Consider the following 24,530-nt stretch of genomic DNA (forward strand, 5'->3'; position numbering starts at 1 on the left):
CATTGGAATTCGCAGAACTGAAATGGCACCGAAGGACATGGAAATGATGATGCTTCAACTCATAACGGCTAGACACCACAAAAAGAGATTGTTTTACGTAATCAAAAAGGACTGTTATTATCTTTTTGATGATCCTTGATGTAACAAAGGTATTGACAGAGAACCAAATTACATATCATTGATTGAAATTATGAGTTTAGCATTCTACTTTCGGTTTTGAAAATGGAGCAAAATAATTGGTGTGCCCACAAATCTTGAATCTCTGTTGTTAATCCAGGACATAAAGTCATAAAGCATACTATACCGTTGTAAGTTTATCATAGAATTATAGGAGTATCATGGCCATTTCTATCGTCTCTTTGCGATAAGTCGGCTCTGAATCTTTGCGTGAATGTATTGAAAGTGTTGTTTTTTTTGTTGTTTTTTTAAAAATCGGCATAGAAGAAGAATCCACTCCACGTAACCAAAAGTTAACAGTTAATAGTTAACCCAGTGTGCAAGAAAAAGAAACGTTGACAGAATGAAAGTGAAAGCAAGTAAAAAGGTCAACAAAACAGACATTAAATCTATGACTGAAAAGGTGAAAAAATCTACACCAAAATCAAAGAGAAAGTGCAAAAAGGGCAAACCTAATAGAAACAAGAAAGTACTTGCTCAGTCTCGGGAATTGAAAAGAAATATAAATGCAAAATCAAAGCATGGTGTAAAACAAGCAGTTATAAATGAACGAAAGACAAAGCGTCAAGAAGAACTGGCTGACCCTCAAAGTTTTTTATGTTGCCTGGAATTGAAACCTGTGCAAAAGAATATTGACAGCACCAAACCAAATGTGTCCTCAAGTGTGCCAGACTCGAATTATGTAATTCCAAGTTTTGACAGTAATTGTTTTCAAACATTGATGCCTGAGGAACAAGACTTAGAACATTTGACAGCTTTACAGGATCATATTAACAACATTGATAAAAATGGAAAACAACAGAGGAGAAGGAAAAAAAGTCCCAAAATTGTAAATGACACTCACATTCCTAAAAAAAGTAGAATAAAAAATGCCAATAGGTATATCGCAGGAAAAAAAGACAGAATATCGAAATTGAATCATCTCATGATATCTAACAAGATACGAAAATCTTTTGCAAGTAGCAAGTCTGATGATGTCCTTCGCATACACAACATGACATTTTATGAAAATGAAAATATCTGTAAAGACAATAAGAACAGCACTGTACCATTGCTGTGTGAGGATCAAGCGAACACTAATATAATAACATTAAATCGTGATGGAATTGTCAGGGATCAAAGTTTAATCAATTATGCAGTAAACGATACAGAGAAATCAATGGAATTGAATCAAAATGGAAACTTTGAATCATCAGATGTGAAAAAATATGATAACTTTGAAGCTGTAGCCAATAGCTCTATTGGTTGGGATGATAGAAATTCAGTTATAGGTCAAGGTGACCAATGTGTTAAAGATACAAGGGTGACTAGTAATACTGTGATACATTTCAGAGATATAAATAAAAAGGTAACATTTGGCTGCGATGGAATGGTGCAAGAAGGAGCCAATCCAGAGCAATTGTTTGCCTCCATTGACCCGAAAAGAAATTGTAAAAAGAGACGCTATGCAAAACTCATGCAGAAACTGGAGGATACAGAAAAATCTCTGGATAGCAACATCAAAGGGATAATGGATGTTGAAAACACGAATTTCAGTGAAGAAGATGTTTTAATGTCCATTGACAAATTAAAAGAGAAATTATGTGTCAGAGAAAAAAAGAAATATGAGTCATTAATTAATTATCAGCGTTGCCAGGCAAATGTAGAGAAAAAGAGTTTTGAGGATTTATTACCAGAAAAAGCTGAGGCTGTTTCTGCAAATATTGTAAAACAACTTGGAGGAGACAAGCTGGAAACCAAACCAAAAAAACGTGGGCGGCCACAAAAACGAGAATCTCTTGAATTACCCAACAATAAATTGGATAAGGAAAATACATCAAGAGTTCAAAAAGCAAAATGTGTTGTGCCAAAAAAGACAAAGGTGGACAAAACAAAAAAAGTTTTTGTACGTAAAACTCGTCAGTCTTCATCTGCTGATTCGAATTCTCAAAAACCTTTAAACGAACCAAAATTGGATAAAATCCGAATTGGTATAATGCATAAGAATGGCTTGAAAGAAGTTATTGAATTAAGCAATGAGAGTGTAAAGGGTATGCATCTGCAAACTAAGGAGAATACATTAATGGCAGAAAGTGAGAACATAGCATCATCAGAAACTAATAATGGAAATGGATGTGATGCCCCCTTTATTTTGGTGGAAAATGACAGAGACGTAAAAGCTGGAGGTAATCACTTGAGGTAAATATATAGTACTTTAACCGTTATAAGTTTCCTTAATTGTTTCAATCATGTCAACTGAAATTTTACTTCTTAAGATAAAAGGGAGGTTTTAAATTCAACAATCAATAGAAAATTGATAATTTTTGTTTTGTTTTTGTTATAGAACTTTTTCTTTCAATGTCATAGGTATCCTTTCACTAAACATTCTTAATAGAAGGATATTTTCAAGGTTGTTTGGGAGCAGAAAAATACATTTTCAAGTTTGAAATTATTTAAGTTGATGTGATCAAGTCCTTATTTTAATGCCAGATCCTTGCGTGAATTTGGGGTGAAATTCTGTTATTAATGACAAGGGCTACAAGTACTGGTTATTGGGATGTATTATATTGGTAAATATTTGTATGGCAACTAATGCAACGTAATCATGACAATAACAAAAATATGAAGTGATTAGAAAAGTGCCAGAAGACAACAGATTATAAAAACTTCGCTGCGGCGATGGGAGCTCAAACCTGCAACACTGTGCTGGAGTCTATTATGGTTGTATGATTGATCCCTCTTTTTAATCACAGCCACAACTCAAAATTTGTCCTGAATAGAATGTTTTCAATCCACAGCATTATAATAAGTTTTTTTATTGGCTATGTTGCTTGTTTTGAAGCATATTTAGCTAAGTCTTTCCTTCTATAAAGATCGTTAAAAATGTTCTGTTTCACTCATTTATTTTTATGAATAGGTAAGTAAAGACTTATTGTCATAGCCTTATGTAGCATAATATCTGAATCTGAATGCTGCTTGAAGTCAACTCAATTCTGAGTATTTGTATTCGGGGGGCTGAGAGAGTTGTTGAATGTTACTACCATTGTTAGTGTTTAGTCTGAAGAATTTTGATAATTTTCGATTGAAGGTGTCTAAATCTGTTGTGTTCACACATCATTCGGGAAGAGCATTCCAGTTTTTGATGGTGTGGGGGGCAAATGAATATTTGAAGATGTTTGAGTTTGCAGATTGGTGTTTTAGTGTTTTTGAGTGGGTTTTTCTTTGAATGCTTGTATTTTGTTGTACGTCTAGTTATTCTGGTGAGATGGCAGTAATTTTGTTTGAAATTTTTAACATAAGAGTTAGTCGTTGTTCTTTCCATCTGTCTTGTGAGGGAGTCCATCCAAGCTGTGTGATCATGTCTGCTAAGCCTCTATGGGGGCTTTAGTCATTGAAAAAAATCAAGCAAAGCGGCGCTGGTCAGCTTCAATTGCTTTTATATATCCGATTGTAGGTGTGGGTCCCAAACTGTACTGGAATAGTCTTAAGATTGATCTTATGAGTGATATGTTGGCTGTTTCTTTCAGGTTTGCATGGCAATGTCTGATATTTCTTTAAATGAACCCTGGCGTGGAATTTGCTTGATTTATTATTTTGTTGATGTGTGCTTGCCATTTTACCTTTTCTTGTATAATGAGAAATAAACTTAAGCTTTGTCTCTTTTAGGTCTTTTTTTCATGATTGTTATCCGTTCTTTTTTAATTTCAAATCACTGGTCAGCTTTCCTTTGTTTTTGTTTTTTTAATGATTACTTTAGAAACTAGAAGAATTGATCTGCATATTTTCTATTTTTGACGTTTATCACCATTTTATTTTGCATTGTGTCTGCAGCAATTTGAATACACTGCATACAAGTGAGGATGGGAGGTCAGTTATTGTCACTATCAGTGGAAAAAGTACTGGGCTGGGTAAGAAATTGTTATGTATATAGATTTAAATGTTGGTGTCAACAACAACAACAGATATTATGATGATGATGTTGAACTTTTGTAGAGGCATGATGCCTGTGAGGCGCTATTTTACAATTGTGACCCTCCGCCTCGAAATGGTATTAAGTCGGATTTTTCAATTTTGGGTTTTTGGTACCCAATCATAGCTTATTTTATGCTTTAAAATTTGATACCAAATTTATACAATTCTGATCATTCATTGCCGAGATATGACCGTTTGAAGTAGGGGGAGTGTGAAAACCAAATTTTGAGAAAATCGACTTTGAAGTGAGGCACCGTTTTCACGCACAGTCAAATCAATGGGCAAAGATAACTCCTTAGATACGGGCATCGAAAATTTGACGAGAATAGTGAAATTTGGCATGAGCTTAGATTATATATCTAATAATGTACATACAAATTTTTGAAACAATCCAATAATTACTTTTGTAGTTATTCATTATTATGTAAGATATTCTTAAACAAATAAAACACTGGGGAAAAAAATGCCGACAATTGCTCACTTTTTCAAGAATTTTTGATATTTGAATAAAGAATCAATGAAATAATGTATTATTAATGTGATATTAATGTGAAATGTTTGTCTTATTTAATAGAGAAAATACGATTTCAAAATGCCAAAAGTTAAAGAAGGTTTTATAATTTGAAAGTACAGTTTTGAAACTACGTGAAGCCGGGTGGGCAGGGAAAGAATTATCAAGAAAGAGGATTAGAGAGGAAGAGATAGAATGAGAGTAAAATACACACACACACATGCACACACACACACACACACACACAAACACACACACATGTGTGTGTGTGAGAGAGAGAGAGAAAGAAAGAAAGAGAGAGATATAGAGAAAAAGAGGAGCGAGAGGGGGAGGGGAGTGAGACTGCTTGTGCATTAAGAGGACGCGAGGGAAATAGAATAAAGATTGAAACCTGTATAATTGTATGTGTTTGTGTGTGTGTGTTTGTCTGTGTATGTGTGTGTGTGTGTTTGTGTGTGTGTGTGTGTGATAGAAACAAAAGGGAGACGGAGAGAGTGAGGTAGACATGAAGAAAGGGATGGAGGCGGAGCAAAGAATTGTAGGGATAGATTTAAAGAAAGCATTTTGTTACAAAGTAAGTCATAGTCAATCAACTGGAAACATATTGACCAATGAGATTGCAATTAAAGAAATGGGCTGGTCAAATCAATCCTTGCATTGTTTCCATTTTGAGTCAGATGACAGCTTGAGGAGGAGGGGTGGGGCTTATTGTGTAGTGACTTACATGAAAACCTGTTAATGAATCTCTCAAGTTGTCCTTAGCGTTCACCCACATTGTTCATTGTCTGAAAAGACCCCCCCCCCCCCTCCTCCTTTCTTTCAGTATACAAAGAAAGCACGACAAAACGAACATCCTTCTCTCTCTCTCTCTCTCTCTCTTCTCTCCTCTCTCTCTCTCTCTCTCTCTCTCTCTCTCTCTCCTCTCCTCTCTCTCTTTCTCTCTCTCTGTTTGTCTCTCTCCCCTCTTCATCTATCTATCTACTATCTATCTATCTATCTATCTATCTATCTATCTATCTATCTATCTATCTATCTATCTATCTATCTATCTATCTATCTATCTATCTATCTATCTATCTATCTATCTATCTATCTATCTATCTATCTATCTATCTATCTATCTATCTATCTATCCATCCATCTATCTATCTATCTATCTATCTATCTATCTATCTATCTATCTATCTATCTATCTATCTATCTATCTATCTATCTATCTATCTATCTATCTATCTATCTATCTATCTATCTATCTATCTATCTATCTATCTATCTATCTATCTACCTATCTATTTATCCATTTATAGGTTTTTCTTTCTGTCTATGTATCTATCCATCCATTTCATTTTTTAGTTACACGTATTTCCATCGGGAGTTCATTAATTGTTAAAGGTTCTATTTATTGTTCTGCTTTTGTACTTAAAATTAAATGTTTATCCTACAACAATCTCTGTAAGTGTAAGATTAGTCAACTGTTGTCCTATTAAGTCTTAGCATGTCCTTTAATTTCATGAATAAAAAAAGAGGGACAAAGGAGGACCATCACCTCGATGCAGCTCGACAAAGAGGTAATAGCACGTGGTGTGTATCAAAATGCACAAACACACACATATGTAACACACGCATGCTGACGTCATGAAGCATCGCCCGAGCATTATGGTCTACAGCCACAGCACATGTGATGAGCGTTGACCAATCAGAATCATTCATTTGTAAGGTTGTCAGGGAATAACCTAGACTTGTTTACAGTTTTTAAAGTCCATTATTGGTTGAACCATGAAATTGTGAAAACAGTCATGCTTTCTCTGAGATAGATAAAGACACGCCCTTTGCTGTGATATCTTACATTTTATTGGTGGAGAAAAAGACTCTGTATTACTAAGCCTTGGAAAGGGTGGCTCTCTGAGAGAAAGTCAACTCTCGTTTTGAATGTGTCACTGATAGTTGCATTTTTAAACTTGAAATTTATATAACTTATCGTCATTGTTTATGTTGAATTATTATGTTTTCGTGTAGAAAAATGATTGTAGTTTCTGAAACAACCAAAAACTGAAATTTGATAATTTTGACCATTTCCACTTTAAAACCGGTTTTCTTCGTTTTCCAAATCCCGACTTAATACCGCTTCGAGGCGGAGGGTCACAATTTAAAAAAAAAACATATATAACACTGTTACTGGCCACTTACTCATTTTATACCTGAATATGGTGAGAGAATGTAAGTTATGAGCCAAGGACTTAACATTGTGCCACTCAGAGTGGTCAGTTGTGGAAATCTCAGTTTTCCCCTTTTGACGAGGATTCAGTGCGATGCTGTGGTTTGTCTCATGTTTAGCACAATGGTAGATTGATACTATTATCCTTTTCTATTCTTTCCATAAGCTAGTTCAATTTGCTTTGGTTGGAAAGATTTCAGGTCCTGATTAACTTTTAATGATATTGTAAAGGAGAATGCTTTCTTCTATGCTGGCACTAAAACCTTTTTTTCCTGTGAATCCTAAAAATATGAAAATTTGCACATAGATATAGTTTTGAAAGAAAGTAGATGTGATCCCATTTAAAAAGCAAATCAATTTCCTTTAATATTTAAGAATTCGTAATTCATAATTTTGACACCTGCAATTTTGTCAAATATCATTCTGCTGTACTCTGAAAAAAAAAAAATAAAATAAAAACGAAAAAAAAATTTGCCCAGAAAACTCGACCTTCAAATATTGATCAATTAAAATGATCCTCATCATGTCAATAACTCTCAAATCTACGACTTTCCAGAGAAATTTTTTTGACACTATGAAAGTTGCTATCGTGAAAAACCAATGAGCAACTATTACCATTGTGCAGAATGAAAACTTGCTTTCATCTGGCAATGGAAAATAAACAAAGAAATGTGAAACTATTTAAACAGTTAACTGCCTTTCTTGGAAAGATATGCATTAAAAAATTTGGCCTGAAAACTCGTCCTTCAAATAACGATCGATTCAAATAACCCTCATCTTGGTAAAAACTCTCAAACTTGGTTCCTTTCGAGATCTTTCTTAAATTCCCAGGTTTGAAAGTTTTTACCAATATGAGGGTCATTTGAATTGATTGATATTTGAAGGGTGAGTTTTTTAAAATACATATTTTTACGGAGTACGGCAATTAACTTATTAAGTATCAAACAACACTCTTGTTTATGAATTTGCATGTTTTCATTTTTTTGTAAACTACAAATCTCAGAAATGTCTCAACGTAACTTCTCCAATTTTCTAGAGACTTCCTCCAACCCAGCACTGGTGCCACCAACAACCATTCAGCTGCCTTCAATGGCCTCTCTGGAATCAGATTACCAACTTATCAGTATATATTATTTGCAAGACGGGAAAGTGGGAGATTTCAAGACAGATCATTTTTTCATCCCACAGGCCTCTTTCAACAAAGGTGGTCAGGTTAGTGAAAGGAATTAATTGTCATTCTATTCTCATTTATCTCCTATCAAATTTAAAACGTAATAAACAAAAATGAATATAACAGCTTTAAAAAAAGAACTAAATACCAAACTTGGATTATTTCGGTCTCAAAACCCTTCTTCAGCCAACAACAAAAAACAATAAAGACATAAATGCATTACTAAATTCCAGATCAACGGCAGAGAAATTTGGTAGGTCCTCTGTAGAAGAAAAATCTGACTTTCCAAGATTTTTCTGAGTTGTTGGCTGAAGAAGGGTTTTGAGCCTGAAACGCTCTGTGTTTGGTATTTTGTTCTTTTTTTAAAGCTGTTATATTCATTTTTGTTTATTACTTTTTACAGTCCACAGCTTCTGCAGTTTAGTATCACTTTGACAAATTTCAAATCTATTGTTAAAAGTTATTATTACTAGCAGAATGAAAAACCCCCCCAAAAAACAAATATATAATGTTGAATTATTACTACCCCTCATCAATTGATTGTAAGAAAACAAAATCTACATAATTACAAAGAAATCAAGGGGTTTTTGACAATTGTTTCCCTAAAATAATCATTCACATTCTTTAGTTATTTATGTCAGTATTTTCATAAATTTTCAGATTGGTATGGTTATCGTGGGTCCATTTTGTGTCAGCTATGAGCCAAAACCTCACATTGTACTGGTGCCTCCAAAAGAACATAAGAAAGACCTTCCTATGATGATCCTGACTAAGAAAACAGACTTTGCACCCTCCTGTAAGAGACAGACATGATATAGACCAATACAAAAAGGAAGCCTTTCTTCTTATCATCATCATCATCATCATCATCATCATCAATATCATCACCACCACAGCCACTGCTCACCTCTTTCTTAGTTTCATCAATATCTTCATCATTCTCATCATCATCAACACAGTCTGCCACTACTAACACCTTCATATTCATTAACGCCATCATCATCATTATCATCTTCATTGTAATCATTGTCATTGCCAGGTTGTCGTCTCTGATACCACCACGACACCAATGACTAACCTCATTCTCAGCACCATCATTTCATCTTCATCATCATCATCAATACAACCCTCCACTACCACCATTATCTTATCAAATATAACACCATCTTCATCTTCATAATAATAATAATAATAATAATAATAATAATAATAATAATAATAATAATAATAATAATGATAATAATAATAATGATAATAATAATAATAATAATTATAATAATCACCATCATCAACATCACCTTTATCATTCTCACTAATAAACCCATCCATCACCATCATCATCAACATCACCTTTATCATCCTCACTAATAAACCCATCCACCACCATCATCATCAACATCACCTTTATCATTCTCACTAATAAACCCATCCACCACCATCATCATCAACATCACCTTTATCATCCTCACTAATAAACCCATCCATCACCATCATCATCAACATCACCTTTATCATCCTCACTAATAAACCCATCCACCACCATCATCATCAACATCACCTTTATCATCCTCACTAATAAACCCATCCATCACCATCATTATCAACATTACCTTTATCATCCTAATCATCATCAACATCGTTACCAGCATCAACATCATCATTATCGCCATCATTACTGTCATTCAACAGGCCAGAATGGGAAAAATAAAGGCAGTGCTGGTAGTTTGATTTCCGACCACAACTACTGCTGTCCCTTCAGCATGCACGAGTCCGTCAAACGGTTTGTGAGGGGTATAGCCAAGCACAGTGCCAATGCCAGATTTATTGACGCTAAGTAAGGTTTTAAAGACTATTTGGAATGCTTCTCTATAATTACAGTAGAACTCAGATATGACAAGATTGGCAATGCTGAAGATTAGTCCTTTTGGGTTTGAAGTCTTGTTGATTGCAAGGAACTGTTACTGATATTCTTAATTAATTCACTATAGTTTGAGATCACAAATCTTTTTTATCTCACCACCACCACTGTATAATCATCATCATCATCATCATCATCATTATCATCTCCATCAGTATCATCGTAATCATAATAATCACCATCATTTCAAAAACTCTAAAATTGAAAATAATAACTTATTTAATGGAAAAAGTAGAAGTCTGTTGTATTTACCTGATTAATTTAAAAGAATTTGTTCCAGTGTGTCAAATCTTATAGTTAACAAACTTGAGATCACATTTTTTTGTTTGTTTTATTTTGTTGTTGTTGGTGATGATGTAACATGTAAGTCAATATATGTAGACATTAATTGTACGAGTAAAAAAGCTAACCAGTTACCGCAATCATTGTCTCTGCACATTCTTATGTTAAACCCTGGTTGCTTGTAGTTGGTCAAAGAGAATCAAGTAAATCTTGTTAACTTTTACAACCTCCTGAGAGTGGCAATAAACAGCTGGTTAACTAAACTCCCTCTCTCTCTGTCTCTCTCTCTCTCTCTCTCTCTCTCTCTCTCTCTCTCTCTCTCTCTCTCTCTCTCTCTCTCTCTCTCTCTTCTCTCTCTCTCTCTCTCTCTCTCTCTCTCTCTCTCTCTCTCTCCTCTCTCTCTCTCTCTCTCTCTCTCTCCTCTCTCTCTCTCTCTCTCTCTCTCTTCTCTCTCTCTCTCTCCTTCTCTCTCTCTCTCCTCTCTCTCTCTCTCCTCTTCTCTCCTCCTCTCTCTCTCCTCTCTCTCTCTCTCTATATATATATATATATATATATATATATATATATATATATATATATATATATATATATATATAACCAATATACCATTAGAAAGACCCATTGTATTTTTTAAATGGCTAGTGTAATTTAAATCCACTGTTAATGAACATTCTGTAATAATATGGTATGTTTATATCCTACATGCAAGGTATTCAACCAAACATTGGCTTTTAAATTGACATAGGTTGTCAATAAATTAACGCAAAGGAAGAAATCAGGTATCAAGTGATCGGAAATTTTCTAAAGTTTTGTTCTCTGCAGCATTCCAGTCTATTTCTTTTACTGTTTTCCGGAATCGACCCCAACTGTTAAGCACCATTTAAAAAAAGACTCAGATTACTTCTATAGTTTTTATGTTCAAAATTTCTCAAAATTTGCATTTGAAATAGCATTGTTAGAAAAAGCAGTACATACTTTTACCTTTTGAGTTGTTGGTGAGTTGTTAAAATGAAATACCAATGGAAAATTAACACCAAATAAAATTTTAGAGCTTTGTGCATCCTTTGGTATTTTTACATATTTTGTGATAACATATCGCTAAGTTATTAAGTTTTGTAATCCTTTACTTTTTTTTTTTAATCAAACATTCTGTATGTAGGCAAAGGTGAGAATGTATGAGTTGTTTATTTTTATTCAGTGTGTAGTGTTCAGTATTGATAAGCTTCATGGTATTTAACATATCTTTCGCTCAGAGTTGAATCAATCAGAGAAGGACAGGGCAATTCTGTGGTGACATTGAGTGGTGATAATATTTTTAAGAAGGTCAAGGACATTCGTCAACATCCAACTTCAGTTCCTATCACTAGTACCCAGGTATGCATTGTTGTTGAAAAAATATATATATATTTTTTTTTTCTATATCATGGAATATTTTAACATTTTCCTTTTCTAAATTATTGTTTTTTTTTTTATGATGATGATGATGATGATGATGATAATACAGTCTGTTTATAAAGTACTCCATCCGAAAAGTGTCAGTTCTGGGTGCAAAAATGATGAGGATGATGGTTATGCCAATGCTAATTATGAAAATACAGATGAAGATTCTTTTTTATATCCTCTATTGCCTTACCTATGATAATAATAATAATAAATAATAATAATAATAATAATAATAATAATTATTATTATTATTATTATTATTATATATTAATAATAATATTATTATTAATAATAATAATAATAAATAATAATAATATAATATAATAATAATAATAATAATAATAATATAATAATAATAATAATAATTAATAATAATAATAAATAATAATAATAATAATAATAATAATAATAATAATAATAATAATAATAATAATGATTATAAAAGGCGCTTAAATTGTGCCTAATCCATACAGTGGCTCTAAGCACTTTACACACACATAAACACACCATACATGCATGTACACACACACACACACACACACACACATACACACACACACAATGTCTGGCTTAAAACAAAATTATTAAATTTGTAGTGAAAGTGCTCCCTAGAAAAACAAGGTCTTAAAAAACTGTAGATTTAAAAAGAGCCGAACTGTCTGATATCCTCAGGATGGAATCCCAGTCATCTACAATCTAACCCAGATCATGACACCTGTGTTGAAGAAGACAGAACAAAGGGCTGAGAGAGAAGAAATGGGTAAAGATTCCTTTCTGACTTCCCTGCAGCAAGTTGATAAGTTTGTGGCTGGCTGAGAAAACCTGGAAAAATGTGTAAATTTCATAAATTGAGTTATGTATGCAGTGGTGTAGACCACATCTTTCTGATCATTTACCACTTTTAATTTTCTTTCTATGTGTGTTGGAACCCAAGTTAGGAATTTTTTTTTTTCTAAATAAAAATTTGTTGCTTTTCAAAACACTTTATCTTCGATTTTGGCTCATATCTCGAATCGAAGCTTGACGCATCTTCCCGGATTTTCTCAGCCAGCCTCACAAATTTGAATTACTGTATTCTATTATCCCCATTGACCGTTGGGATCTTGCGTACCACAATCTTAGCAATTTGCTCAAATGCTTCTTTTCATCATGATCTCCATTGCCATCATCATTATCGTCATCATTGTCATCAACAACAATTTCATAGCCATTACTATCATAAAAATCATCATTACCATCATAGTCACCATATCATTACCATCATCATAAATACCATCATATCAACATTTATTTGACCATAGATTTAGTGGGGAGAGGAAGTTGGATCAAGGCAGAAATATGAAATAAAACACCATTAGCAAATTGAAACCATTTCAAAAGTTTTTAATGATGTAAGTTGTAGCCAGTGTTGTGTAGCAGGTTTTTTTTCCTTAATCAGTTATTCTCTCCTTTTTCTGATTTAATTTTTTTACTGAACTTAATAAAATTTTAACAAAAGTTTTGTCATTTTTTTACAAGGAGAGCCATCTCCTCAAAGTGGTATTAACTTGGACTTAACCAGATGCCAAAATTTAAAATTAGATTTTAAATGGTCAAAACTTTGGAAATTTAGTAGAAGAAGTAGTAAGAATGTATCTTATTTCTACACAAGAATAAGTAATACAACACATAAACCGAACCCAGGTCTCATATTTTCGGCTGTAACTTGGATGTTCAGCCTCTAGTTCAGCCTTTTTGAGGTGATGGGTCACGAATTGATTAGGGAAAACTGTGATGAATTTAGAATATAGTATAGATAATAAGTTGATCACAATTTGTTCAAACAAATAATTTCTTAAGTTTACCTGTTAAATTGTGCTACCTGGCTTATAAAACCTCAACCAATCAAATAAATGCGCTGTTGTTTTATTTTTAAAAAATTGAAATATTAATTTGACTATTTTTTGCCACAACTGCTGTTCCAGCTAAACGGTCTAAAGTAACCGGGGACTACACCCAAGTCTTTGTTCCCTATGAAAACATGGGAGACGTAGCCATGGAGATTCTCATTCATGCCAATGGATCAGAGATGGTACCTTCTGCTCGTGCTAATGGAAAGTGTCCAAGACCTTCTATATGGGTAACCCATAAATGGCATTGTGTTTTATTTATCAAAACTAAATCACTCCAGCTATTATTTAAATGTCTCCTCCTCTTCCTGTTCTTCTTCTTCCTGTTCTTCTTCTTCTTCTTCTTCTCTTTTCTTTCTTCTTCTTTTCTTCTTCTTCTTCTTCTTCTTTCTTCTTCTTCTTCTTTTCTTCCTGTTCTTCTTCTTCTTCTTCTTTTTCTTCTTCTTCTTCTTCTTCTTCTTCTTCTTCTTCTTCTTCTTCTTCTTCTTTAGTGCGGAAATCCTTTCTGGTTTTAAATGTTTTTTAAACATCTCTATCATTTTTTATTCGCTTTCATTACTTCACCAAACCCATCCCTTCTACTTTCACAATCTCTGCTCCAGCTGTATTTTAATTCTTTTTAAAAAAATGTATCAATGATCTCATGTTACAAATAAAAAAGAGTATATTTATATTTGGTAACCACAGCACTGTGTTCTAAGCACTTAAGAAATTTTGAAAACTCTCCTAATGATGAAATAGTGCACATGAAGCACATGCGACAAGACAATAAGTTTTTGAGGCCCGTGTCCAATTTACAGGCAAAGGCAATGCTGCTATTCACCAGGATAAATATCTGAAATGTGTGTATGAAACGGTGCCAGACATAGCATAAAGAAAAATAAAACTGTCCCAAAAAATCAGCCTGCCACAGTCGGATGTTTTTTTGTTTTTTTTTCGTGTATTTTTCTTTCTGTTTTTTTCTGGCACTTTTTCATACACATCTTTTCTACACCAGTGCCTGCTCCATCATTTGTCCTCTAGGCAGCTTTCTGAATTTAATGCCCTTCTCTGATATCACTGGGATAATATGTGCAAAATGCTTTTCATACAGGCGTATCATTTTAAGTGTCCTAACTGCTAGTTCGAAATATCAGACCGAGTTAAGGTTGTGTTCGGAGTCCAAGATGGTAACAATATACCACAACGATACATGTTGTCTTGAATATTTTTTTTGTTTTGTTTTGTTTTGTTTTTGTCGTTGGTAGTGATTGGAAATGACAGTTATATCTATTTCTTCTTCTTCTTCTTCCTTTAAACTGCAATCCAACTCTGGTGTACAATCGCAGATCTAACAATATAACAAAATTTATAACAATAAATAATATTTTAACATTCCATTATTTGCCATTTCTTTTTATTTATACAGAAATCAAACAGTTTTGACCTTGACTATAGACCTGCTGTGGGCGTCAAGTCAACACCGCAAATGTTTTCAGAGAACAGTATGTGTAACATTAACATTGCTCTAGCTCAGTGTTGTCTTTTGATATACTTTTAATAAGGACTGTAGTACTTTATGACACAAATTAAGCTATTAGAATTATTTTGTAATAGGCTTGATTAGAAAAGAGATTTTACTACTAGAGTCGTCCCTTCCCTTACAAACCATTTCCTTGACCGACCAAATTGAGAGATTTTGTTTTATTACGGTTTTAATTGAATGACTTTAGTTGTAATAACCCGATTACATCATTTACGAAGACTGCTTCTGCTACTACAACCTGTGAAAATAGCAAGGTAGCGAAAACTCACTCAAATTGACATCTTTTTTTCAGGTAAGATGAAAATATTTCTTGTCTTACGGGTTGCACGTCGTCCGTCCTGACTCACGAATAAGCCGAATGCAACTCTTCTAACAGTAGAAATATATTGAGTGGCTTAAAACTGCCTCCTGGGATCTATATTTAGGCAATCCTGGTGTCATATCGGTGTTGTATCTCCACTGTGCCCCTGAAAACAGGTTGGTCGGTAAGGGAAGGGCATTTTCGCATGTTCCATCCCCTACCGACCAAACACTTTACATAGATCTTTTAAAAACCCTACCAAACACCTTAAAACGTTTTATGTTGTTTTTTAAAAATTTCCTAGACCTAGATGTGTAAACAGTTGCCAAACAAACAGTTTGTCGTTTAACAGTGGCTGCTATTAGGAAGGCAGAAAAAGAGGCTACAAAGAAGACTGAGCAGGAAAGGAAGCGCCAGGAGAGGAGAAAAAATAAAGCAGATTGGCACTGAAGCAGAAAGGGAGAGAGAAGGGCAAAAGAAAAAAGAGAAAGACGGAAATCATCCTCGGCGAAACTAGTAAGAGACTCATACAGAGGTTATTCTGGACGATGATTCATCATGTTCATCAGATTGCTGCAGCAATAGAGAATACAATGGCCGAATTAGTTGCGACCGGTGCAAACGCAGGTTACATTAAAAAACAAAAAACAATGCTCGGGCAGCCAGTGTGATACCATTGAAGCCCTTGACGAGGAAGGGCTCGATTATATTTGTTTCAATTAAATGTTGTTTTTAAAAAAAATATCTGCATGTCATGCCTTGTCCTCATCATTGTTACTATAATTAATGTTTCCTTGGCAGGTAGACATTGTAGAGCCTTGAGCGAGAATTTTAAGCTGTTTTTAAAAATGAATTAATGATAGTCTTAATTACTGGATACTTACGATGATATTTACAGTAAAGCCTTTCTTGTTATTCATTTGAGCTGTATATCAAATTGTAGTGCATCATAAAAATGTTCTGTTAGTGGTAAGATCGGGTGGGGATCGGGCTTTGGGCAGTAGCCAAAGCAGTAGGGAAATGATGGAAAAGAATGTGGTCGGTAGGGGGAAAATATATCACATATTTAACCCCACTAGAACATGGATAATATTTCTTGCCGGACAACCCAAACGTATCACCATGTCTTAAGATTTTGCGACATAGCTCTTTGAAAACGGTACAATTTATGGTGCTTGTTTTGGACAGATTATTTCCCTTTTTCTAGTAAGGCGTGACAAGGCTCTTAGCGGACGGTAGGGGACGGAACGACTCTATAGTTTTGTTGGGGATCTTTTTTTTTCATCTTTCTTTTTCTTAAGCTATTATTGGATATCTGGTTGATAAGATGCTCTTGTCTTTCGCAAGTACTCACTGCCCAATCTGTCATAAACCAGTCAATCAATCAGTGCTAAGTAGACTGGAATGACAGTAAAAAAAAAAATTGGAATCATCTTGTTTGGCTTGGTGTCTCAGTGGTAAGGTGTCTTGTCTTGTTACAGAAGTTAAGGAATGTTAAACTTGATCAGTGGCTGAGTGGGTGACGATGATCATGGAAAACTCTGGTCCCAACGTTGTGTCCTTGAGTAAGACATTTTACACACATTATCCCACGTTACCCCACTCGATTCAGGCATGAATGAATGAGTATCTGGTTATAGGCAGTGTTGGATATTGTTAGAGAGTTAGTAGGAAAAAAGGACACCTAACAGGTGACTTGTAATGTATTAAATGGAAATATGGTTCTCTATGGCTTACTGGGAGAATAAATTATATATAGTGTAGTGCATTGAGCATGGCAAATCTGTGGAAAGGCAATGTATAAAATTTCATATTTATTATATTTTATTTTGATTAATTGTTAACAAAGTCAAAACTGGGTTTGTTTCCATACGAATTGATGGGTCCACCAATATAGTTACTGGTCTCCCCAATATTATTTCACATGCCTTTCTTTCATTGATTTACCAATAGGCTTGGATGAAGAATTTCTAATTTCCAATTCCTACGATGATATTGGAGCCAGCATGGGTGACCATTGGAACGTCATGGTCAATGAGCCTGAGGACGGAAATCAAATTGTCTGTTATTCTTCTTCAGGTAAAATAACTCATCTATGTACCAATTCATCGATCTATCCATCCATCCATCCAAACTTAAAATCATCCATCAATTCATCATCTTTTTTTCTTTTATTTGACAAACAAAACATGTGCTGGTTTAATTTTCTAAAGGATTGTTTTTCACTGTTTCAAAATTTCCACCTAATTGTAAGATCCGAACCATGATAGCTTTTTGAAACCTAGAATATACAGTCATACAATTTCCTTTTAACTATTTTTCTTTTCTGCAAAAGTACCAAACACCTAACTTATCATAATTTTTTACAAATATTTCTTTTGTTTTTGTTTGTTTTATCAAGAGATAATTATATAGCAGGTTGTCTCATTTTAACCTGAATTTGCTACAGATTAGACAAAGTTCATACTTTGTGTCATGATAATCACAATCCAGTAACTTTTATTTTGAAAGATTGTATACTTATAATTACATTTACTGGTATCCCTATGAGTACAGTAGACTCCTGATAAGACGATGCCCAGGGGAACAGGAAAAAAAATCGACTTAGTGCACTGTATTTTAAAATCCAGTCAAATGTTAAGCTCTGGATAAAGCATGCAGCATGCAATCACTTTGTGAAGGGATAAAATTGTTTAAATAATGGTTTTAGAAAATTGTTTATTAATTAATTAATTTTTTTTCGCACTTTCTCAGATCAATGTATGATCCCCATAGAAAACGCAGCAGATGTTGATGCCAATCCCCCTCCAGGATTGGCCTGCTGCAGGATGTGCCTGCGCCTCTTTCCCAACGCCTACTCCCTCTTTACCCATGTCCGGTCTTGTCACATGACTGAAACGTTCAGCTTGCCACACGAGAGTGGTAGCAGACAGTACTTGAAAGAACTGAAGGCAAGGAGCAGGGTATCCTGTCCTATCTGTGGTCCTGCTATTTCTTACTGCACCTCTCTCAAACTCAAAAAACATCTACAGGTGTGTGACTCTATTGTTTTTTTTTAATGTTTCCTCACTCATAAATTCAGTTCTTTCTTTATTTCTTTTCCAATCCATCTGTACGGCTTGGTTATATGTGGGTTGAAGATAACCACATTGCCAGAAGACAAATGGGACAAATCCGGGCCGTATCATAAAAGGTTCTAATAGGAAAGGGCTCAAGACTCATAACATCACAATGTGGTGAGCCATGAGAGAGAGAGAGAGAGAGAGAGAGAGAGAGAGAGAGAGAGAGAGAGAGAGAGAGAGAGAGAGAGAGAGAGAGTAAAAGAGATGGCTCAACTGCTCAAAATAGAAACACAGGAATCAGTACGGAGACTGAACATAGTAGTTATTGAACGAAAGGAATATCACAAACAATTAAACATTTAATGAAAAAAAAAAATACTTACAATACTGGACAACATTTTTTCAACAGCAACACAAAATAAAAATGTTAATACTGTATAAAACAACTGGTTGCCTTCATCTCCAGCAACAGACACGTCCACAGTCCAACAACACGAAACTAACTCATCTCAAATCAACTCAAAGCAGGTCCATGCATTGGGCACGTAACCAAAGGTTTGAGGTTCACACATTTGGGGAGGAGATAATATCTTACTCATTTCTCTTAGACCATAATACCACCCAATTGTACCTCCAAATGTCAATCCATCCATCCATTTATCCATGCACCTAAACATCCATATGAATATTCATTGATCTATCCATCCATCCAACTTTAAAACCCATCCATCCATTTCTTCATTCGTTTATTCATCTGTTTCCAATACATAAATTCTTTATATAATTCTTTTATTTATGGCTTTTGGTTTTGTCTATCTTTAAGTTATGAGATCACAAATTTATTTTTATCATTGTCAAAATTGTGATTTTATGAATAATAATTTTCAAGGGTTTATCTAAAAAAAAAAGTCGTTATGTAAGGTCATAGAAAGCTATGTTCTGCTTGTTTTAGTAGTTTTATTTATGAAACCATCATTCGACTAAATGAATAACTTTTTATCTTGCTATGTAGACGTTCCACACCTTGGAAGAGTTTTCCATGAAGGATGGTCTTCCCTATACGTCCAACTTGGGTTTCTCCACCATGTGTGTGTTCTGCCTCATGGACTTTCCTAGCACGGATGATTTGTCTTTACATTTACAGATGGCTCATGGGATGGATGAAAACACTATGGTATTTCTTTCTAACTTTTCACCTTTCCTTTTCTCATACTCATTATGCTTGGGAACAAAACTGTTTGATTAATCTTTATTTGTAACCGATTGTCTTATAATGGTATCATGTGGTGTCATGCTTTATGGAACTGCATTTTTCAAATCAATAAAACTCAAAAGTTCGACAAAATTTCATTTTTCCTTACCATAAAGTCAATTCTAAGCACCAACATATCTCCAACATAATACTATTTTGAAAGGGTGGGTCACAATTGGTCTGGCTTACTGATTTTACTTTCTTTTTTTTTTTGCCAATGTTACTAGAATAGTCTTAAAAAGTGTCTTTTATACAGTGTCAGACAAAAAACGATCAAAGTAAAGGATTTTTTTTTTAACCTCGAAAAAATGTCCCTTCCTAGATGAGCATCAATATGATATCATTACACCACAGTGGTTGCCTGATAGTTGGGATAATTCAACACATATATTATTCATAAAGATTATACTCGTTTTGCCATGAATTCTTTCAGCATATAGATCATGAAACTTGAGGCTATGAGTATGACCCATTATGAAATCAATTTTCAGTGTGCATTGTGGATTTTATCATTTGCCTCAACATGAAATATATAATAATAATAATATACTATTATAATAATGATAAAAAAATTACAGCAATACTAACGTGCTCAAAGCGCTTTACAAGGGGTCCCTGGTCAACAGCAACATTTAACATGTAGGAGGGACATGACGCCTGTTAGGCGATATTATAATTTTTCGGACAAAGACAACGCTGTTAACAGCCAGGTACTCATTTTACACCTGAGTACGGTGAGAGAATGTGAGTAAAGAGCCTTTTCCAAGGACTCAACTATGCGCCGAGCACGAGGCTCGAACCCAGGACCTTCCGATCCGAAAGCGAGTGTCATACCACTAGACCACATAGCCGCTTTATTTGTTTCCTAGGTTTCTGGACATATTTGTGTTCAGTAAAATTTGAAGCGTCAAGTTCACCTTGACCAGTGACATATGTTTTGTTTTTTTGTTTTTAAGGGTTTTACGGCGCTTGCAACACATTTAGGTTATATCAAGCCAGTAAAAAGGAAGAAAATGGGACTGTAAAAAGTTCTAGAATTACAATTAAAGCACCCAAGAGAAAGTAAGACAAAGGGGAACTGGGAACAAATAGGGATCAGATGTAGATTCCAAGAGCAAACCACCAATGTAATTAGTTTGAGATCACCTATTAGTCTCATCCGGACACAAGCACAAAATCCAACAAAGAGGAATACAGTCAAATGCTTACATTATAAATTCAAAATAATAAAAATAATAATACATAACAGAGAGATGATTTACAAGGAAAAAAATATCTCCCAAAACAATAACTATGCATTTGACTATTTCCCTCCCAGCTAGGACTCCGGCCAGGGCCAGGACAAAACCAAGTAATCTCATTCCAAGACAAAGACAGACGGCATGTAGGAAAACAGATATAAGGGGATAGAAGACACAGTATGTACCTCCCTGCCCACTATGGGAGGTCAGGAACCCCACCCAGACCATTGACATAAAAAGGATTTGAAATGATTGGTTAAATGTAAAGTCAGTCCGAGTTTTATATTTTGGACAATTGCCTTCATTTTACTTTCTCATACTATAAGATTCTTGAACTCCTGCAATTGGAATGACACTCACTTTTGGATCGGAAGGTCCGGGGTTCGAGCCTCATTCGGCGCATAGTTGAGTCCTTGGAAAAGGCTCAAAACTCTCATTCTCTCACCGTACTCAGATGTAAAATGAATGCCTGGCATTTAACAGCATTGTCTCTGTTTTAAAAATATTGTATTATCGCCCAACCGGTGTAATGTCTTGTTCCACGTGTTACATGTCACTGTTGGTCAGGGACCCTTTGTAAAGCACTTTGAGCACATTTAGTGGATATTGTGTTATATAAAAGCTCAAGGTTTTTTAAGAAGCTCAAGTTAAATGTTAATGTCTTTTTGTGGCCTTTGGAGAACACATTGTAAACGAGTCCCAAACTTCAAATGGAGGAGTTCAAGAATTCTACTTTTTATACCCCTCCATTGACTTCACCCTTAATGTTTCTTTTCAAAATAAATTCTTTTTTTACACCAATTTGTTCTCGAATTTAACAATTATCAATAAATTATGGTCAGGATATCATTACACATGAAAATCTATATTTAGTAAAACTGGATGTGTGTGTAGTTAAAAAAAAAATGTTGTAACTGCTACATTTTTTTTTTTTTACAAAGAATGATAGGGATGCCTTGTAATATTTTTGCTAATCCTAATACTCTTTAGAATGATACTAGTTTTAGATAGTGAGTGATGTAAATTTGTTGTTTTTATTACAGATGCACAGCAGCCACAACAATCACAGCAACAGGTTTTTCAATACCTGCTCACCTCGTTTGTCTGATTGTTTAACGTGTAGCAGGTATGTATGCCCTTTATTTCCATTATCGGCTTTGATGCTGAGGCTCTTTACATCTCTTTTCTGATGTTATTTATCTCTCTACCAGTGTCATCAAATGAAATCAGGGAGAGAGAGAGAGAGAGAGAGAGAGAGAGAGAGAGAGAGAGAGAGAGAGAGAGAGAGAGAGAGAGAGAGAGAGAGAGAGAGAGAGAGAGAGAGAGAGAGGGAGGGGGGGGGGTAAATTACAAGTGTTTTTGTGTAAGTGAGTGTCAGCAGAAAGGGGCCTGAGACAATAGATGAAGTGTAAGAATTAGAAATTCTGAGACATAAACATTCTTAAGTTATAATTATATCTGTGTGATTATGTAATGATCAGATCATGAACAAAACATTTCTTATTGATTCTCTTTTATAATTTAATGAAATGTTTCTTCACTTCTTTCACTTTATAACCTCTTTCAACTGATATTTTTTGTGTGTGTGTGTTCGGAAATAGATAATGTACTATTTATGTTTAAGGACTTCATATATAATGTTATTGGTCACTTGAGCATGTTCTTAAAACTCTGCCACTTATTCCCCATTTCGGGACGCCCATTTACACGATCTCATATTCATGAATTTACAAATCCTGTCACTGGTCTTAGCATAGTTTGATTTTCCATGGTCAACAAATTGCTATCTATATCTATATTAGTCATATCTAAATATTAACATTCAGGAACTTTTCTATTGTTTTCAAGACTCCGATACTGTTGTAGTTGAGTTTGCCATTGTTGTTACACAACTTTTACTCACACTCTCTCCCTGCCAGGTGTAACATAATATTTGATGACCGCGGCTCGCTGGTTTCCCATACAATCAATATCCATCCTGACCTGAATCAGAGCAACACGATTTGCCGTCTGTGTGAACGGGAATATGGCACGGAAACTCTCCTGATGAAGCACCTTCGAAACTCCCACAAGCAAACGGACACAGGTGCCATCCGATGTCTTTACTGTCCTGCCTGGTTGTCCACTCTTGACGAGGCAGCCATTCACAAGATGAGTGTACACAGCGGGGATGTGCCTGTCCATTGCCCTTTTTGTGGATCAGGTGGGTTTCATTTTTAAAATAAATTCTGACAGCTCAATGGGATAGCTACAGCTTCAAAAGCAAGGAGACCTGTATCAATCCCAGCAGTGATTGGGTAGCTGAGTGTTATATCAGGTGGAATGTACTTTGTGGTTGACTAGTGTTCTATCCAAAGGGTGACAAGCAGTTGCTACAGAAACTGGGGTAAATTTTGGCTAAATAGGCCTTGGGACTCTGACGAACTCCTTTATTTATTGTATTTAATTTATCTCTGAAAATATATTTGAAATATGCATTCTTTCTATATTACACTATTAGCTTAAACGTTTTAGTATTTCTCACAGTTGAAGAAGACTTGTCATTGAAGTGATAATTGTGCAGTCAGAACATATGAAAGCATCTTGACAGACAGACGTTTTATGAACAACCATTTATAAGTAATCTGTCTTTTTGTTTTCACCTACTCAATTACAATGGCGGTTTCAAAATTTACCACATTTTGATTGGTTGGCAAAACCAGATAGCATGAAAACTCAAACTCAACTGAGCATAATTTTAAGACGTCCTCATCCATTCCATTATTCATTTATCACTCTCAATGATATTCCCTGCTATGACGCTGTTAAACGGAGAGTAACAAACAAGTGTTTGGTAATGAAAAAGAAAGCATTGACCTGCTTTGCACTTATTTATCCAATATTTTCAGTTTATAGAATATCCCAACATTTTACAAATTAAAAGTGGAAACTCATCACTTAGATTTTGGCAAGAATTGCCTCTACGCATATCGTATCTGTCAACATGAGCAAATTGACACATTCAATTACAATCTAGTTCACTAAGCTCTGACATTGATGCATTCAATTTTCTTAAATGTCCCATCCTACATGTTAAATGTTGCTGTTGACCAGGGACCCCTTGTAAAGCGCTTTGAGCACATTTAGTGGATATTGCGCTATATAAAGCTCAATTTTAATTTTTTATTATTAAGAAAAAAATAATTAAAAAAGAATTTTGTTGTGTGTCTCCAGCCAATTCATTATGTTTTTATTTGACATGCTCATTATTCAGAAAATTATTGTACCCCCCCCCCCCCCTTTTTTTTTTTTTCTTTCTTCTTTTCTTTTGCTTTTAATTGATTGTAAGCATTGTATTTTCTTTAGTGAGTAAAACTAAAAGTCATATGAATTGTTTTGACATGTTACCGATTGCTTTACCTGGTAAATATCTATGCTATGTTCATTTTACATTTTCCTTTTCTGTTTTTTTCTTTGTGATCATGATGAGATGCACAGATAAGGTTAACTGAAAGTCTGTATGAAAGATATTTTGCAGATGTAGCAATTATCACTTAATTTTCATATCATTTACTTTCCTGATTGTCTCATTCACTTCATTTTGATATTTCAT

At 34.5% G+C, this 24,530-nt stretch overlaps 2 protein-coding genes across 2 annotated transcripts in view; one reads left to right on the forward strand and one right to left on the reverse strand.

Moving 5' to 3' along the window:
- Positions 1-24,530, reverse strand: part of LOC144980823 (putative serine protease K12H4.7) — a 641,746-nt gene that overhangs the window by 451,599 nt on the left and 165,617 nt on the right. The gene's annotated exons all lie outside the window — the stretch shown is intronic.
- LOC144980818 (uncharacterized) overlaps positions 2-24,530 on the forward strand; it is a 32,621-nt gene continuing 8,092 nt past the window's right edge. Inside the window, exons 1-14 of the mRNA XM_078928649.1 lie at positions 2-2,355; positions 3,988-4,064; positions 7,891-8,066; positions 8,686-8,821; positions 9,715-9,859; positions 11,479-11,599; positions 12,341-12,428; positions 13,633-13,787; positions 14,966-15,041; positions 17,337-17,462; positions 18,138-18,415; positions 19,458-19,619; positions 21,982-22,064; positions 22,858-23,141. Coding sequence (XP_078784775.1) covers positions 521-2,355; positions 3,988-4,064; positions 7,891-8,066; positions 8,686-8,821; positions 9,715-9,859; positions 11,479-11,599; positions 12,341-12,428; positions 13,633-13,787; positions 14,966-15,041; positions 17,337-17,462; positions 18,138-18,415; positions 19,458-19,619; positions 21,982-22,064; positions 22,858-23,141 — 3,742 coding nt within the window. The 5' untranslated portion in view covers positions 2-520. The remainder of the gene's footprint in view (positions 2,356-3,987; positions 4,065-7,890; positions 8,067-8,685; positions 8,822-9,714; positions 9,860-11,478; positions 11,600-12,340; positions 12,429-13,632; positions 13,788-14,965; positions 15,042-17,336; positions 17,463-18,137; positions 18,416-19,457; positions 19,620-21,981; positions 22,065-22,857; positions 23,142-24,530) is intronic.

This window comes from Berghia stephanieae, chromosome 10 (assembly GCF_034508935.2).
Source record: "Berghia stephanieae isolate SIO BIC M18660-M18661 chromosome 10, UCSD_Bste_1.3, whole genome shotgun sequence".
In the NCBI taxonomy this organism is placed as follows: Eukaryota; Metazoa; Mollusca; class Gastropoda; order Nudibranchia; family Aeolidiidae; genus Berghia; species Berghia stephanieae.